Below are 20,291 nucleotides of genomic sequence, written 5' to 3'. Positions count from 1 at the left end.
GTGCTGGCTCGCTCACCACGCAGGGCGGAGCAGCACCTCGAAACATGACCAATGCCCCAGCACGACTGGATGGGGGAGCTCCTCATCCTTCTTGGTTCGCTGGGTGGACAGAATTCGCTAACAACATAAAACCTCTGAAGAAGGGACGTTCCAGCGCACTCAAAAACCACAACCAGCGAGGTGCTGGGGACACCGGTATGTTTGAATCTCCTGACTGGGTGTACGTACATCTGCTGTCTGACCCATCCAGGACCTTGTTCCATGGGGGTAATGTGGTATCATGGTCCGTTGATCAGTGTCAATATATTCCAAAGGCAGGGAAAGGAATTCTATATTGGTGACGCCTGTAATGATGGCTGGACGAGCCTCACGTTCAAACAACATTCCCGAGACTATTGTACCTTCAAACACACCCATCTTTGCACTTACAGACACACGATCCTTAACGCGCCTGGGACCTTAAACACCACCCTCTGCCACCCATACTACCTTCCAGACTGTAACTCATTTCAGCCCCGGTAGTTTCACTCGCTACCACGTCCATTCCCAGGTACCTACATCACTCCACATCCTTCAGGTTTTCCTCGTCTAAACTGACACTCACACCATGCTATCCCACCTCCCTACTGCATCTTATAGCTTTACTTTTGCTCACGTGTACTTTTAGTTTCTATTTGTACACACTTTCCCAGAGTGTGTCACCAGTTTCTGAGATTTCTCTCTGGGTTCTGTCACTGAAGACTTGTCGTCTGCAAATATACAATTGAATCACTCCCCATGCTTCCAACCTACCCCATCATATTACAGACTCGCCTCTTACTCCAAGACCCATATCTACCTCCTCCCTGATCCATCCTTAAGTCATGGTGATAACCATACATGATTAACACAGACCCACATTTACTGCCAAGCATTCACGCTTTTCCCTTTCTGCCCGTCCCCCTTACACTACTCTTCCAGCAAAACTCCCCACCGCATATAATACTTTCCATTTGATCGTTATATGCGTATTACCTTCCTCAAGGCATCTTTGTTAACCCTTCTACTTGATATCTGCAAACTTATAAATGCCACATATAAGTCACTCTTTTTGTTCTACGTATTTCACACACACATTCTTTGCCAAGCGAAGCACTAGTCCAGACACCTTCTGCATTTCAATATACCATATTGCTCCTACCAGTCAGCTCCTCTCTGCATAAAACCACCCTCCCAGTCACCACTCAGATCACCTTCTCAGACACCACTAAAAACCACTCTCACCGTCAGACCGAAACCGTCCTCTGGGTCACCACTGACAGCACCCTCTCAGTCACCACTGAAATTACCCTCTTAGTCACCAATCAAACCACCCTTTCAGTCACCACTGACCATGCATCTCATCAGGTATTCTCAACAGTGTCTTGCCTCTATCATTAGTATTCATTTTTGTCCACCTTACCTTTACACAAGGGCAGTATGCATGCGCTCCACTAGCTCTCAGTCACCTGACCATGAGCTACGCAAATGTCGAACAGCTAGAACAACCAATCAGCAACACCGTCACACACTTTCTTGAGAAAGTCAGTGGCAGTACCTTCCACTGCCAACGATTTACTACATTCCATCTTGCACAAGGCTCGCACTACCTCCTTTCCTTTTACTTTTCCATTGCCATGAGTCTCTCCCCTCTCACCAAACACATTCCTATCTATATCACCCAACATATCAAGCAACCCTTAGAAATGCTCGCATCATCTCTTGTTCACATCTTTGTCATTTACGATTTCCCTGTCTGTAGTCCCTCCTCATTGTGGTCCCCATTTTTTCCAGGGTTCGAACCCATACAGGCCCGCCCGGAGTCGAGTCCGTGGTGACATGGTCAGTAACGGTAACCATTACACCATGGGGGCCCGTGACGTCAATAAAAATCATATTACCTATCAAGTGTGTGTGTGTGTGTGTGTGTGTGTGTGTGTGTGTGTGTGTTTGGCTGGGGGCTGGCACTTGTGTGCGTTAGCTGGCATGTACGCGTTTATGAATGTGATGGCATGTGTGCGTGTCTGTGAGCGCAAGTCTGGTGCGTTTATGTGCATAGCGAAGAATATTAGTCCAGATTCCACAGATCAAATATCAGGAGAGTGAGGGGAGGGTAGGAGGGATGACTGGGGTGGGATGATTCCAGGGTAGTGGGGTGGGTCCCAGAGGAGGTAGTGGGAGCAGACGGGTGGATGTGGGAGGCAATTCCCTTCCCCTACCACCTCCACCCCGGCCCTTACCCCCCTGGTGCCTCTGTACCTGACCTGAGTGACCTCTGTGTAGAAGAGGTCCAACTACACTGTGAGTTGACTGTGCTCAGACTGTACGTAGCCTGAGGAAGGTGTGAGGAGTAACGTCTGTACAGCAGTCCCTCCCTGACTTGGTGATTGCCTTCCTGAATGACTCCTAATGTACACAATGTTTACTGATTGTCTGATCAGTTCTTTCATTTTTGACTCTTAAGATGAGCGAGATTTCGCAATGAGTTCACATTGCTTTCTGATCTTGAGGTTATCAAAGGTCTCAGTGACGTACAGGCACTGTAGAAAGCCTGTATGTGCAGTTACAGGCATAGCTTCAAGCTACTAGGGAGACTTATAGGCTTGTGTGATGTTTCCAAACATCAAATCTAAGTTCATAAACATTTATAATCGAGATTACGACCAATGTTACAAATATACACAGAGGTCAAGCTTAGGTATCATTTAAAGACATTTTTTATATCGTATTATTTCATTTCATTTGTTATACTTAATCGCCGTTTCCTATGTTAGCGACGTAGCGCCATGAACAAACGAAAAAATGTATCATCCGCTCATATTCATTCTCTAGCTGTCATGTGTAATGCACCGAAACCACAGACCCCACAGACCTTTCCATGGCTTACCCCAGACGGTTCACATGCCCTAGGTCAGTCCATAAACGGCACGTCGACCCCCGTATACCGCATCCTTCTAATTCACTTCGTCCGGACACGCTTTTCACCCTCCTGCATCCCGACGCTCAAAATCTTTTTCACTCCATCCTTCCACCTCCAATCTGGTCTCCCGCTTCTCCTTGTTCCCTCCACCTCTGACACATATATCCTCTTTGTCAACCTTCCCTAACTCATTCTCTCCATATGTCCAAACCTTTTTAACACACCCTCTTCAGCTCTCTCAACCACATTCATTTCATGACTACACATATCTCTTAACCTGCATATCTATGTGTGTGTGTGTGTGTGTGTGTGTGTGTGTGTGTGTGTGTGTGTGTGTGTGTGCAATGTTCATGTATATATTTAAGTACTCATATACATATATGTTCGTATGAGATTATGTGTTAGTGTATGAAGGATTGCTCATACCTATATGTGTATATGTACGTACATGCCTCAACATCAGAGCAAATTGAGGACTAATGCTCCTTCATATCAGCCAGCCAAGTCATAATATAGAGACAGATGTGTAAGCAATATCGACAGCCAAGTCATAATATAGAGACAGATGTGTAAGCAATATCGACAGCCAAGTCATAATATAGAGACAGATGTGTAAGCAATATCGACAGCCAAGTCATAATATAGAGACAGATGTGTAAGCAATATCGACAGCCAAGTCATAATATAGAGACAGATGTGTAAGCAATATCGACAGCCAAGTCATAATACAGAGACAGATGTGTAAGCAATATCGACAGCCAAGTCATAATATAGAGACAGATGTGTAAGCAATATCGACCACCTCCCAGTTGAGGGTTGGCAGACTCGGGTAATATGGAAGTTATACACTACCAATACCGCCTCATGTGTTTATACAACAGAGGCAGTACAGTGTATCATTATAAGACGTAAACAGCAAGACATGTAAGATATTTACGTGCAAAAACAACAGCCATGTTTAAAGTAGTAATACAAGTTGTCTGTCTTAAGGATCAATAAGGAGAAGCTGAGAAAATAACTTGAGGAAAATTCTGGGCGGAAGTTCGTCAGATTTCTATTGTATTACCACTTGAAAAGCGTACTGGATCAAAGAGACTATAGGGGAAAAAAATTGTGAAATATTTTTTAAGTGAGGAACGTAAAAATATATCTATAAAAAACTGGGTAATAGTAATGAACAGATATGCATGGTTGACTAAGTGAGTGTGAAAGAACGATCATAAAAAAGCAGAACACGTAGGATGATAACGCTTCAGTTAACGTAAAGAGAATATGAACAAATCTTGATAAAGGAAAGCAGGCCAAAAGAATGGGACAACAGGCAAAGTGCAAGAGGTTCCTGGGAGAGAGCTGATAAAGAAATGTTCTCAAGTAAGATTAAAAGGCAGAGGGTATGAAGTCTTGAGGCCGAAGATGAAAGGTTTCTGTGGTAAACTGCTTTTAGGTCAAACAAGTCTTATGTTGGGGGAAAGATTATTTACTCTGGGGACACGATGAAAGTTGGGGTCTGGCGGAGCAACTCTGACTGAACTTAAAGAAAGTAATGGTGGATACCACGCGGGCAAAGATGACGCTAATATATATATATATATATATATATATATATATATATATATATATATATATATATATATATATATATATATATATATATATATATATATATATATTCTTTTTTCTTTCATACTATTCGCCATTTCCCGCGTCAGCGAGGTAGCGTTAAGAACAGAGGACTGGGCCTCTGAGGAAACATCCTCATCCAGCCCCCTTCTCTGTTCCTTCCTTTGGAAAAAAAAAAAAAAAAAAAAAAGAGAGGGGAGGATTTCCAGCCCCCCGCTCCCTTCCCTTTTAGTCGCCTTCTACGACACGCAGGGAATACGTGGGAAGTATTCTTTCTCCCCTATCCCCAGGGAATATATATATATATATATATATATATATATATATATATATATATATATATATATATATATATATTTCATACTATTCGCCATTTCCCGCATTTGCGAGGTAGCGTTAAGAACAGAGGACTGGGCCTTTGAGGGAATATCCTCACCTGGCCCCTTCTCTGTTCTTTCTTTTGGAGGAAAAAAAAAATGAGCGGGGAGGATTTCCAGCCCCCCGCTCCCTTCCTTTTTAGTCGCCTTCTGCGACACGCAGGGAATACGTGGGAAGTATTCTTTCTCCCCTATCCCCAGGGATATATATATATATATATATATATATATATATATATATATATATATATATATATATATATATATATATATATATAATTTTAACCGAACTCTGGCTGATCGAGGTTATGCCAAGACTGAAAAGTCACCTTTGGGAGTACAGTCTCGCCAAAGGAGATCACATTTCCCTAAAAACTGGAAGTAGCACAGCTTTATCCTGGAATACAGGTGCCTTTAGAAAGAGATTCCCGGGTAACGCCAGGACTTTCTTAGAAAGAGGTTTCCAGGTGATTGTATAGAAAGAAAATAACCAAATGTATACAATAATCTCATTGTCGATTTCTATGTTGTATTCAGTCTGAGACAGATCATGCATGTTTCAAAACTATACCATTGTTCTGTCTATATTTGTTATTGTTGTTGTTGTTGTTGTTGTTGTTGTTGTTGTTGCTGTTGTTGTTGTTGTTGTTGTAGTTTCTCTGATAAAAGGTATATGATTATTTCCACTCTGCGCCTCCCATCCTTTCAAGCCAGTCATACTCTGGTCTCACCTAAGACTTCTTAGGTTAGGCCAGAACTTTTGTACATATAGATTTAGGTCTTCAGCTGGGAGGAGGGTTAGAAGTCTCCCTCGTGAAGAAGGCTGAGGTAAAGCTGTAATGTGTCTCTACCTTGCTTCCTGGGGCTGGCAAGGTGGAAGATGGAGATACATGACGTCGTTGATGCTATTGTTGTTGGGTTGTGGTCAGTGTCTGCCATGGTTGTTATTGTGAACAACACTTTTCACACGAGTATTCTTTTTTTATTCATATTTTCATTTCTTTATGTATATGTGAGGCTTTCGACCACTTGCTCTAAAGAAATGATATTCGATCTACTTGTGAGTTTCTGAAACTTGAAATTGTTATTAGGTTTTGAGTCAAAAACATTTATTCTGTTCTAAAACTTCTCAGAACTATTGTTTAGGAGGGCAAGATAGGCCGCGTCTATGAGGAGGAGAGGGTGGGAGGGAAAGCTTGAGTGAGACCAACACATACTGAAACTATCATTTACTTGCAATAGATTACACAACCACGCTATAGAGTCAATAGCGTCATATACAATAGCGAAGATCTCTGATTACAGTAATGAATCTAGGTTAAGGTCAACTTGTTTCGAAACTATAAACACTTTTATCATATACTAAAGAGAGACAAGCTTCCGTTATCAGGCATGATATAGAGTCCACAGATAGGATAGATAATCAGAATCTTTTAATTGAGGCCGAATATTTCAATGTATATGTGGTTGAACTCAGTGGCTAATAACTAATTTACTGAACCATTATCGGTTCAGTTCATCATACATACAAAATGAATAATTGTATTATGTTATCATTGTGGTACGTATGTGGTTGGATTTAACTGGCTATAGTCTTGTTTATTGGTCATTGAGCCAGGGATTTTCCATAACACTTATGCTAATTTACATAATTCACACAAATTAGTGTATCTGAATTTTACATTTACGCCCATGACTGCTACCTTGTGGCTCAACAGTGATTATCCAGGACGTGATGATCACAGACCTGTACACATGTACAGAAAATGAACAGTAAACAACATTTCTGGATCACTCTCAATGAACGATGCTCACTTTCAATTAGTCTGTACCAAAGCGAACAAATTAGTATTGATTATAATCTGTAACAGAAAAAAGATTGGTAAATGTTTGACCATATTTAGATATGTATTGCACAAAAGGGACGCTAATATCATTGGACAACCAATAATAAAAGCAGAGCGCCGGATGAAAATAAGGATAACAGATTTAAGTAGAATATAATACATAACATTCATTATACACGGGAATATTCAGACCACATATTTCCCACCTGTGTTACTTCAAGAGTTTACAGATGATTTGATCTAGAATTATTCTAGAAATCAACAGACTTGATTTGAGAATGTATAGACCTAGATAAAGGAGATGATGACTCTTACATTGGATGATGCTAAAACAGACTAATTTTGCCTACTTAAACGTCGTTCTAATGATAAAGACTTTGATCCTCCAAATCGATTACATATTTTTACAAAGTGCAATTGCATTGATTTTTTTTCTACGAGAAAGAAATTACTTAGAAATTATAGAAATTCATTAGGAGGAAGAAGAAAAAAAAAAGATAATATTTACGCAATCACTAGTTGTGTTAGTGTCATAAAAACCTTATGTGTAATTATAGATATTACTGGAAGGGTGTGTTCACGTCATGATCTTTGTAAATCATTTACTAGGTTAACCTACGTGTAGTCCTGCCACAGACTCTGGTGAGGGGATCTAGTGAGGTCGGCTAACCTACGTGTAGTCCTGCCACAGACTCTGGTGAGGGGATCTAGTGAGGTCGTGCTGCTCCCGCAGTACAACATACGCTGCTGGATCTGGCTTCTTGAACACCAGGTTCGTGATTTCCAAACGTTAAACAGAAATGACTACTGTGAGAAAAGATTATGGATATATGATACAAGACAGACGCTAATTTTTCACTGGAAAGTATATATATGTACAAGTATATACATGTTCGCCATTTCCCGCGTTAGCAAGGTAGCGTTAAGAACAGACGACTGAGCCTTGAGAAAATATCCTCACTTGGCCCGCTTCTCTGTTCCTTCTTTTGGAAAATTAAAAAACGGGAGGGGAGTATTTTCATCCCCCGCTCCCATATATATATATATATATATATATATATATATATATATATATATAGTCAATTGGGAGGTGAGTTTGAATGGAGAAAAACTGGAGGAAGTGAAGTGTTTTAGATATCTGGGAGTGGATCTGGCAGCGGATGGAACCATGGAAGCGGAAGTGGATCATAGGGTGAGGGAGGGGGCGAAAATTCTGGGAGCCTTGAAGAATGTGTGGAAGTCGAGAACATTATCTCGGAAAGCAAAAATGTGTATGTTTGAAGGAATAGTGGTTCCAACAATGTTGTATGGTTGCGAGGCGTGGGCTATGGATAGAGTGGTGCGCAGAGGATGGATGTGCTGGAAATGAGATGTCTGAGGACAATGTGTTGCGTGAGGTGGTTTGATCGAGTAAGTAATGTAAGGGTAAGAGAGATGTGTGGAAATAAAAAGAGCGTGGTTGAGAGAGCAGAAGAGGGTGTTTTGAAATGGTTTGGGCACATGGAGAGAATGAGTGAGGAAAGATTGACCAAGAGGATATATGTGTCGGAGGTGGAGGGAACGAGGAGAAGAGGGAGACCAAATTGGAGGTGGAAAGATGGAGTGAAAAAGATTTTGTGTGATCGGGGCCTGAACATGCAGGAGGGTGAAAGGAGGGCAAGGAATAGAGTGAATTGGAGCGATGTGGTATACCGGGGTTGACGTGCTGTCAGTGGATTAAATCAGGGCATGTGAAGCGTCTGGGGTGAACCATGGAAAGCTGTGTAGGTGTGTATATTTGCGTGTGTGGACGTATGTATATACATGTGTATGGGGGTGGGTTTGGCCATTTCTTTCGTCTGTTTCCTTGCGCTACCTCGCAAACGCGGGAGACAGCGACTAAGCAAAACAAAAAAAAAAAAAAAAAATATATATATATATATATATATATATATATATATATATATATATATATATATATATATATATGTGCGTGTGTGTGTGTGTGTGTGTGTGTGATGGTCGCGTTCAGTGCATTCATAAACTGGTCTACATCAATTACTTTCTAACGTAATAAACAGCTTTACTTTTGGCCAACGTTTTGAAATCTTGAGGCAAGGATCGTGGAACAAGAACATGAGAATATCAAGAACCTTATATTGTACTGTAGACTTATGTGAAAATCGGCACCGGGACTGATGGGATCTGCTTGTGGTCACAGATCAGACACAGGTGGGGATCTGAGTGGAAAGTAAAACCGTCCTTGAAAGACGAGTAGGCATATGTGTCACATCCTGTGGAGGTGCAGTCAGTCAGGTGTGGCCGGCGGCTTCATCCAGGCTGGCGAACTTGTACCTGCAGGGCCAGCGGGAGTCTATGTCGTGAATGGGGATGATCTCCTCTGATGGCTTCTCTGCCACCAGCTCCTCCCGTACCTGGCGCGGATATACATACATACGACTCTGTAGTAGCCATGGTTAAGAATCTGTATAGGTACCGCGACGCCTCCCTCAAAGGCCACGTCGCTGATACTGGGAAACAATGATTCCTGGGGGGATTCATGCATCAGGTAAAGTATGGGAGTCGACTCGTATTGCTGTAATATGTGCTAACAGGCGTGCAAAGTGGAGGTTGTCGAAAGTGTGGTGGAATGTCTGAACATTTCATGACGGAGGAGACAACGAAAGTTTGTACTGGGTTTAGGAACAGAGGAAATGACATACAGGTGAGAGAAGTGGTGCGAGTGAGCCAGCTTGGTAGAGTAGCTTGTGTGCAGCGAGTGATCGAAGAGAGAATGATCGAAGGCAGACGTAGGGTAACAGTAAATGAAACTGAGTGGATGACCTATGAAAAGTATTTAGTGAAGTATTAACTAATGTAAGAAGTGTGTAGCATGCGCAAGTTAGGATTTGGACGTATGTGTGATATGGAGGTGGACGTGTTGTGTATGGGACGAGGCAGCATCCGGAGTGAGAGAGTCATAGCGACTGGTATAGTGAAGAAAGAGTAGTAAAAGCCTTTCACAAGATAAATGTGGCAAAACATCAGTGGATGAAACAACAGTTATGTTGCGCAAGAGAAGATGGTAACACTGTTGCTGGCTGTTTAGTATGTGTTTTTCTAAGGTAAGGTGCCTAAGGACTGGCATAATACATGTGTATAGTGATCCTGTGCACAGGGAAGACAAACAAATATGAATATTCGAGTTACAGAGTAGTGCGTCCGTTGTGTATACCTGGTAAGGTGCATTCGACGATGTTGATTGACAGGATAGTGACATGCACTGAACATCTGACTGGGGAGGAGTGATATGGCTTCAAGAGAGGAAGAAGGTGTGAGGAACAGGTGACATCGTTAGATAATACGTGTGAGAAATACTTCAAGAAAGTTGTGGAAGGTGTTACCAATATATAGGTTGAATGAAGGGTTACTAAATGCCATTAATGGTTTTTACCGAGAGTAAGGCATGTGAAAATGGAAGGAGGGTGAGTGGTTGCCCGTGAAAGTGAGTCTACGTCAAGGAAGTACGTTTATCATGTTCATAGAAGGGGTGGTGGGACAGGTTAAGCCAAGGGTCTTAGAGTGTGGGGGAGGACCTAGAGGGTGCAAGGGGCGGAGGGAGGAGAGGGGGTTGGACCTGGGTAGTGAATCAGTAGCTGGTTAGAGATGACGAGATTCGAATAGGCAAACTCCAGAGAGACACTCACGAAGCTGGTGTCCGAGTCTGGGAGAGAAAGTGTAAAAGGAGAAAATTGAGAGTAAAAGTGATCAAATGTGATGTACTGAGGAGCAGCAGAGGTGCGACACAGGACGGTTTCGGTTTGTACGCAAGTTTTAATGGGAGGAACCTGGAGAAAGGGGGATGCTTTAATACCTGAGAGTGGAGGTGGCGGCAGATAGAACAATAGGAGGCTAAAGTGAGTCACAGGGTGGAAGAGAAGGCAGAGGTTGTCGGGGCACCAAGCATGATGTGGAAGGGCAGCTCAGTGTCTGTAAGTCAAAAATGAATGTGTTTGAAGGTATGATAATCTTTTATGGTTGGTGGTCGACTGACCTGAATACAAGATTGTGGTGGATATGAAAATCCTGAGAACAATCTGTGCTTCGAGGCGGGCTTATTGCGCAAAGAATGACTAAATGCAGTCTGACACAGAACGCCAACCAGAGGGTACTGAAACAGTTCCCACATATGGAAAGGATGAGCGGTGGGAGGCCTATGAAGATCATTCATGTGTCAGGAGTCGAGTGAGAAGGATGAAGGGAGACACAGAGAAGATGAAAGAACAGAGCGAAATATGCTTTGGGTTATAGGGGCTTGAACATTCAAGAGGGTGAAAGGCGTGCATGGGACAGAATGACTGGATCAATATGGCATAAGTGGGGGAAGGAAGTGACGTGTTATAAACAGACTTAACCAATACGTAGAAAGTGATAAGAATAAGCTATAGAGTTGTGTTATGTGAACATGGCTGTGAATATTAGGATCTATGATGCAGTACATTAGACATCATTGCAATGTACTTCCACGTAATGTACAAATGGATGATTAAACACACACACACACACACACACACACACACACACACACACACACACACACACACACACGGGGTACTGATCACTAGACAAAGCTCTTAAGATCATGTTTAGGATGTCACCATAGTGGAGAAGAGCAAACGTCAGACCGGTCTGTAAGAAAGAGGACCCAGAACAGGCTCTGAACTACACACCAGTTTCCTCGACGAGTGTGGCCTCTAAGGTTCTGGAAAAGATGTTCAGAAAGCAAATTGATGATTTCCCACAGGGAATGAATTAACTAGGTACAAATGAAGCCATGTGTAACGAGTCTCTTACAGAGAGTGAGCTACGTCTATGACTAACGGGAAGGCTTGACCACTACCTAAGGAATGGAATATGTGACCGCAACATGTTGGAGTAACAAGCTGGAGTAACAAGCATTTGGTATGATACTGGGTTACAGCCAAACCAGGTCCCGCGTCAAGTGGTGTACAGGAGGCGTCTTACCTGCTCCACCCTGGCGAAGACACGTAGGAGGTTGAGTCCTGCCAACTTCTTCAGATCCTGCAGCGACCATGATGGATCGCTGAGCAGCTCAGCGAACAGCTCGGGGTACTGCGACACGTCCTCCAAACCCGAGGGAGTTCTGCATGTTGCCCAGTGATACCAATTGTTAGTCATATATTAGTCCTTACCATCTACTGATGTGTCTCGCATCAAAATCATGCAAAGGTCTGACTCATTATGACAGAAAAGGTCACAATATGAAATATGTAACATGCATGGATTAATGATAATGTTTATTATAATAAAAAGTTGCCGTAATTTATCAGATAATCTGCATTAAGGAGGGCAGCCAGTATACCTGGCCTCGAGAATTATTAAGACTGTCCTGAGGGACGGGGAAAGAATACATTTCTGATCTTTAATCAAAGCCTTAAAAATCTTGGCGAACAAATGGATCATAATGGCAGTCTCCACAGTACATGAAGAGTCATAACTCAAGATGAAGAATCGTCAGTGATGACTCCCACAACGCGGACGAACGATCGTTAATAAGGACGACAAAACGCGAGGAAAGAGACGTTCATAATCAGCAAGCAGTGCAGACGAACAGTCCTTAAATCATAGCCTCACAGTTCGTCCACAAAAGCGCTCCATCACAGAAAGGCGTCGCAAGTGACACTCAGAAAGCTCGAGTCTGGATACCGTATCAGCAGTCAGGCGACCACATCAGCAGCATAACGAACCGGCAACCACGTCTATAGTCCGGCCACCACATCAGCAGCCCGGCAGCACGGCAACCACATCGACAGACCAGCAGCCACACCGGCAGTCCAGCGACCACACCAGTGGCCAGGAGGACGCTTTAGTGGCGCAGCGACCACGTCAGCAGTCCATCGGCTATATCAGTAGTCAAGCGACCACTTCAGTAATCCAGCGATCATATGTATAGTCCAATGGCCAAACCAGCTGTCCAACGACTATATCAGTAGTCTGACGACCACACCAGCAGTCCAGCGTTTACATCAGCGGTCCAGCAACGACATAAGCAGTCTGGTAGCCACATCAACAGATCATTGACATAAATATACGTTGACAAAAGAGTTACAGTAAGAACAGCAGGTTTAGTGATGGTACGTAGAGATGTTCTCAAGGTAGCGATGTTTACAAATGGGAGCAAAGGACAAGCACACAGTGGAAAGAGCAATGTAAACATTTAGGAATCTACCCATGTCGTACAAAGAGTGTGTTGAGAAATTGATACCCAGCTGAGAAACGTGTTCTTAAGTGAACAATAAATTCTGTAATATCAAAAGACGAGGAAAAGGCAAAAGAATAAAAACAAGAATACTTTATGACCTATGGTACCGATCGGTGGACGTGGCCAGCGTTCTGAGAGCTGCAGGAACCTTATAAAGATAGAAACAATATATATATATATATATATATATATATATATATATATATATATATATATATATATATATATATATATATATATATATAGGGGATAGGGGAGAAAGAATACTTCCCATGTATTCCCTGCGTGTCGTAGAAGGCGACTAAAAGGGGAGGGAGCGGGGGGCTGGAAATCCTCCCCTCTCACTTTTTTTTTTTTTTTTTTTTAATTTTCCAAAAGAGGGAACAGAGAAGGGGCCCAGGTGAGGATATTCCCTCAAGGGCCCAGTCCTCTGTTCTCAACGCTACCTCGCTAATGCGGGAAATGGCGAATATATATATATATATATATATATATATATATATATATATATATATATATATATATATATTCTTTTTCTTTTCTTTCATACTATTCGCCATTTCCCGCGTCAGCGAGGTAGCGTTAAGAACAGAGGGCTGGGCCTCTGAGCAAACATCCTCATCCAGCCCCCTTCTCTGTTCCTTCCTTTGGAAAAAAAAAAAAACTGGTGATGACGTCAGTGAGAGAAAGTTCCAAAGACTATGAATAAGGGGACAGGACTGGGAGATATGTATAAGTATTGCAATGGGCAGTGAAGAAAAAGAGTGCAGAAAAAAGAATGGTTTGCAGTGATGAATAAAAGTAAGTGTTCATGACAGATTGAGAGAGAGAGAGAGAGAGAGAGAGAGAGAGAGAGAGAGAGAGAGAGAGAGAGAGAGAGAGAGAGAGAGAGAGAGAGAGAGAATATATATATATATATACATAAGGCGACAGGACAACCCACTCATCCCGGAAATTGAGTAAAATCGAAAATAAGGTTGGCTGAGGAACAGTGGGTTCCACCACCGTACGTACAGCTAGCTGGGTCGTCGTTGCTCTGAGTGATGGAAAGGACGTAAGTGATCGGGAAACATGAGGCTCTTGTATTGCCTGCCCTTCATGATGATGACCCAAGCCCCACCCTCATCCCAACTCTGATGACTACCCCTGTGTATTCAGTGCACTGCATCACCTCATAGGTGAATGACACCATTGATGACCGGCCAGCTCTTCGTTAAGTATCATGGCCCTAATTCTGGCACTTCTGACCCCGAGCGTACCGAAAATTTGGTCAGCGTTAGACCTCTGTGTGAAATGTTTGTTTCTCATGAAAAATAGACAAAGACCGAACGTCAATGAGTTATCGATGCTGTGGTGAATACCAGACGATGACACAGACCCAGGAACTTATGCAACGCCCTGGACAGGCTTAAACACACACACACACACACACACACACACACACACAACTTACTATTATGACCTCCCAGTCCCTTAATATCTGTAATACATAAATTGAGCATTTTAAGCCGAATGGCTTACTAAATTCAATTAACGTTCTTTATTTATTAATTTAATTATCCATTGATTCCTTTATTTATCAAAACACACACACACACACACACACACACTCACACACACACACACACACACACACACACACACACACACACACACACGTGAGTCTCTCTGGTTACCATTGCTAACCATGAGTCTGCGTGGGTCCGCCTGAGGTCAAAGCCTCATTGGTTCGAATCCTGTGCAAGGCAGTTGGTCCACAGCGAACCCTAGCTGTTCATTTTCTCCTTGGGGGCTAGTCGGGGAATAAGTACCTGCCTCAAGCTGGGGCGTGTGTATGTGGATATATACATACATGGGAGATAAGGTACACATATACAAGGATAAGAGACGGGGCAACACAAGTGTAAAACTCTCGCTACACACACACACACACACACACACACACACACACACACACACACACATACACATAGTGTGTGCCCAAACATAGGTTAACATCCATACTTGTATACATGCAGGAGTTACACATGTATACCAATATGAATATTTGCCTCGCTGCAGTGGTGATGCAAAACAGATTTCAAGGCAATTTGGAAAGAAAACAATACCATATATCTAAAAACATCCAAATGTACGTACACGTAGCCCTACACACAGCCTTAAAAAGAAACCTTATAGTACAGCTAAACGAAAATCTGAACCTAAAATCAAACCTAAATTCAAATCTACGTCAACCAAGATTCAGTTGTGAACTTATATGTTTATACAAGCCTAAACATTAAGGTATATCTGAACTTACATCAACCTTAATGTATTCCTAGTTACAAGCTTAGGTACAGTCCTAAACACACACCTGAATTCAGACGTAATCTCGACCCTAAATAACAGAACTGAATGTATAGTACAACACAAGAAAAAATTTAACAGAACACAGCGTAACATATCTAACTACAAACTAAACAGAAACATAAAACACATACCGAAGCGCAACCCTGAACACAAACTTATACACCAGCAACAGCAAACTGAACATAAAACATAAAAATAAACCAAAACCACAACACGACATATAGACATGAACCTAACTATGTGATACAGACATATTCTCACACATGAAAATCTAACCTATAGCGATACCCAGGTTCAGACCAGAGTACAACCGTTCACATGCGAGGCTAAAACACTGCGGATATTCTTTGTTACGTGTCTGTAGATGTTGTCATGAATAAGTCATTATGTTATCCTTCTCTTTTCCCTCAGACTACCGAAGAAACGAGTAATTACACATCTTCAGAACCTTATGAACCGACCGTTTCCATAAGTTTCAACAGGCATATTTGCTGTACAGTGAGTGAGAAACTAGCGTTCCCAGTCTGGCCAGCTTCATGCAACTGTTGGTATGATAAACGTGCAGCTTGTATGTGTCAGTCTAACACAACAGATATATTCATCACAGGGAGACTGAGCATTAATTATCTTGTGCAACAAAACACATGGCAGACGTGCACACGTCGGGTTCCTACCCTCACCACAGACGATATGGCAGACGTGCACACGTCGGGTTCCTACCCTCACCACAGACGATATGGCATAGTGCGCACGTCGGGTCCCTACCCACACCGCAGACGATGTACCTTCAACTCACCTGTTTATGCCGTCATAACCTGCTCCTAGCCCGACGTGGTCGACACCGGCCATGGTCCGTATGTGGTTGATATGTGCTTCATGAGGGACGAGGGAGGAAACAACTGGCGTTAGAATACATTCATTGTTACAAATTATGTTTTATTTACATACAAATAAGCGTTCTCTTTGCTGCAATTAAGAGAACATTAGTTCTCCTACTTCAATATTGCTGATATATATTCGAGGCTAATTGGGATATATTCCCAATAATAATACTGCTCCAGGTTTTCCCTATGTACATAGTGTTAATGATGATGGTGGTGAGCAAGATCCAACACCCACTGTGATGGTCTCTGAAGGACATTTGATACAGTCATAGAGGACCGGGTGTGGACCACATTTCTACCTTCAACATAACTAAGATGGGACAGCTAGAACGTCTGGCTCTACTAGGGAGAGAGAAAAAATACTAGAATGATGACAATAATTAGAAAAATATGTAGATGTTGTTGACGGATCTGAAGTTGTCAGGCACTTAGAACAAGCGCTACCCACTGCAATAGCTCTTGCAGGGGAGGCGCAGCCCACGCCAAAGATGGTAATGGAGGGGTAACTAATGTTCAGTCGAGCTGGAGGTGTAATTGATGCGCGGTTGATATAGCAATAACTGATGTACGGATAATCTGGGAGGTTTGAGTGATGCACGATTAATCTTGGGGGTTTACAGATGTGAGGTTAATCTGAAGGTTTTAGGCCCAAATGATACCTTCTCGTTATTGGTACTGTAAAGTGGGATTATAACAGGAGTGAAACAAGAAGTGGTGTGGATGGGGTGTGGATCTGACAGCTTATTATTAACTAGGTCACCTCACTTCCCTTTCTTAAACACAATATGAAAGCAATGTGCAAGATCAACTATCTTTTGCAATCTCTCTCTCTCTCTCTCTCTCTCTCTCTCTCTCTCTCTCTCTCTCTCTCTCTCTCTCTCTCTCTCTCTCTCTCTCTCTCTCTCTCTAGCCCACGATACAACGACTGAGCTTCGGCCCGCCTGTGTAGATGTCCCATCTCGTCTACGAGTACAGCAGTAAGACCATTCAATGCTCTGAAGTTCCTCAAGTCACCTTTCTTGGTTCCGTCACTCTTCTTACTAAACCACGCGCTGTTTCACCAAAATAAGCCCGCCGGCTCCCATAACAGGAGATCTTGTGAACAATACAGTCTCTCTTTTTTTAACGCCCGTGTTCCATAATGATACGACAGTGTTCAGGCTCTCTCCTTTTAGTTAAGGAATCGTCCATGACGGAACGTGCATGACGAGTGTAATTAGGCACTGCTGAGAGCGCCTCTGTCACATTTCCTTTTACATTTTTTTTCATTCAGCTGCTCCTCTCTGCATATCCTTTAAGACCCCGCAAAAGAATTCTATGATAACACGTGACTTTCTTTTTTCACTTTTGGATGAAAAAAGTGAATGAAATCGTCTCTCTTGGTAGGTATCCTGTACACCAATAACCTTGGACATAGATCAGTCTTCCATTTAAGGTCACTAGGAGCTGAAAGTACCCGTTTACCTCTTATTCGACAGCAGAAGCCATTCTTTCAACTCGGTCGTCTGACTTTCGTCTCGTCACTCAGCCGTACTCAGTGTAATCACCAGCACATCGCCCACGTACCGGGGTCATGAGGTCACCATCCTATGATTCTACAAAAAACTGTCCTTCTTCGAGTATGTTCATGCAGAGGCACGCGCTCAGGTCTGATCCCACTGCTAACCTGCTATATTGTCGATATTCTTCCTTACCACACGTGGACGGTCCAGATTTCACGCATAATGAGACGAGTTTTCTGTCGTGTGCTCTACTTAACTGGCAAGTCTTCATCCTCAACGTTGTCTGTTGTCCTTCTTATAGTTTCAATGGCTCCATCTATTGGAACATCAGTGAAATGAAGCTTTCACATCGTAACTCGTCACTTTCTTGTTTTCGGTAGTCAAATGATGGTTCGACACCCCCTAACCCCACTCCCCTTCCCTCCGCACGCACACACACACACACACACACACACACACACACACACACACACACATAAACGGGCGCATGGAGGAGCATAAAGCAAACTCGTGTTGGCTAGAAACTGTCTGAGGAGTAGAGGACATTTTTTCAGTGCATGGCTAAGGCATAATTGTGTCCCAGGAGACAGGTCTTTCACCTGAGTGTCCTGAACAGAGAGGCAGCAGAGGCGGCAGTGGGAGGGTAAGACGCCAGACAGATAGTGGTGGGAGTGCTGGAGCTGGTGGGTGGTGATGCCGCAGAGCGATAAGGCAGATCTGTATTACGGCTGGGGTATGCGTGCATCAGGGGGAGGCAAGCCACCGCTGGGTTCCAGGGTTTTAGGACGTTGGACTAATTAGATTTAAAGAACGCTGGTGCAGGAGGGAAGCTGACAAAAACACAGGAGAATAGTAACCAAGTTAGAAGACACAGAGAAGAATTAAAGAAAGCCACAGAGACAGTTATTGACGACAGCAAAGCAATAAAGGCAAATTATAAGTGATTGTGCTAATGGAGGTGTGTGTGTGTGTGTGTATGTATATATAACGTCATGAAAAATATGAATCAGGAACATGCTGATAGCCACATGGAAAATAAAACACAAAGATTCGAGCACTTTCGCATTTTCGTGAATGTATTTACTTCATCAGGGATACAGAAAGATCGAAGATGGGAAAGTTTTACGGACTTGGGACTGGTAAGGGACGAGGCGAGCGTCAGACATAGCCACACAAGGTTAAGGGTCAGGTCATACAATTATACATGCTGACAATTTTTTTTAACGTGAAAGGATCTAATTCATACATGGCTACACTGATACTGAGATTGTTCTAACAACTGTGTTTGATCCTGTTAGGTTTTATGATATTTCTCCCTACATATGAATGGCAAAATGCAATGTTGAGATCGTTGTTCCAACCAATAGCAAAAAAAAGTACTTGAATCTTTTCCAAAATGAACACAATATCAATGCTGCTGTATTCTTAAACTCAGATCTTTTCCACTGGGCCCACGTAAGCTTTGTTGAATGCTTTACATGCTATCCGGTAAACACAACCATTCGAATTTTCTGGCGAACTTTTATGCGTTCTTCATTGTACTGCTGTTCTTAAATGTAATGTTGGTATTACATTTCTAAGTAGTTGGGGCAGTCATAAGACTTCCAGTGATTTACGGCAGAACTAGAGGGCTTTCAGTCCTATATGATTACTTGACTTTCGACTTAAACATCTTTCTGGCATTATACAAAGGTTTATCAATGGAGGCCTTGGGGACACCTTAAGGAGGATGCGATTTTCATATATTCTACTGAATTCATCATCGTACAATTCTGGAGTGCAAATCCACAACACACAGAGAAAACAATGAGGTAAACACACAATGTTTTGCTTCTTCCTGGTGAGCTGGGAAATAGCGTATATATGAGCAGACATTTGTCAGTTTTCTAGATATGCTGACCTTGAACTGGTTCGTATGTCTGTACACAACATCTATGGAAAGCAAGGGACACTCATTTTCTTCCCCACAGGCAAACTTTATAGAAGGAACGAGGCTGTTGAGTTTAGGTAGATTATCGTTGATATTTTCATCATTCGTCCATGGGCAAATCATGTCATCTGCTCTAAAACGAGACCATTCGTGCCTTGTTAACTGAAGTCGATACGAACTTTTTCGAAGCAAAACTTCTTCCCACAACCTCCAAATGATTCGTTCAACCGTCCTCACACCACATAATGTCCTCAAATAATACCATTTCAAACACATTCATCATCTTCCGTACACATCTATTTAAGGTATATGTTTCCCATACAAATTACACCGTTGCGACGATTGTGCCTTGAAACATAGCCACCTTTGCCTTCTTTAGTCGACTTTACGACACGCAGCGAATACGTTAGAAGTATTCATTCTCTCGTATTCTAAAGGACGTACTGGTGGCTACTTGAACGAGGGCAGTGTGTGGCATGTGTGATATGAGACATAGGCAAGTGAGAAAGGGTAGTTAGTAGTGCGATGACGATGTAAAGTTGCTTTTAAAAACAGATGATAGAGAGAGGTGTATGGACACTG

The 20,291-nt window shown here is 42.6% G+C and overlaps 1 protein-coding gene across 2 annotated transcripts in view; it reads right to left on the bottom strand.

Annotated features, from left to right (window-relative positions):
• Positions 1 to 8,763: 8,763 nt before the first annotated feature.
• LOC139761938 (dipeptidase 1-like) overlaps positions 8,764 to 20,291 on the bottom strand; it is an 83,054-nt gene continuing 71,526 nt past the window's right edge. For both annotated transcript variants that reach the window (XM_071686630.1, XM_071686631.1), the window contains exons 9-11: positions 16,190 to 16,265; positions 11,787 to 11,925; positions 8,764 to 9,196 (exon numbers count right to left, since the gene is read on the bottom strand). In XM_071686630.1, the coding sequence (XP_071542731.1) occupies positions 9,074 to 9,196; positions 11,787 to 11,925; positions 16,190 to 16,265 (338 nt within the window). In that variant the 3' untranslated portion in view covers positions 8,764 to 9,073. The remainder of the gene's footprint in view (positions 9,197 to 11,786; positions 11,926 to 16,189; positions 16,266 to 20,291) is intronic.

The sequence above is a fragment of the Panulirus ornatus genome, chromosome 42 (assembly GCF_036320965.1).
Source record: "Panulirus ornatus isolate Po-2019 chromosome 42, ASM3632096v1, whole genome shotgun sequence".
Taxonomy (NCBI): Eukaryota; Metazoa; Arthropoda; class Malacostraca; order Decapoda; family Palinuridae; genus Panulirus; species Panulirus ornatus.
Note: the sequence above shows the minus strand (reverse complement) of the source record. Positions and strands in the feature narration are given on the sequence as shown.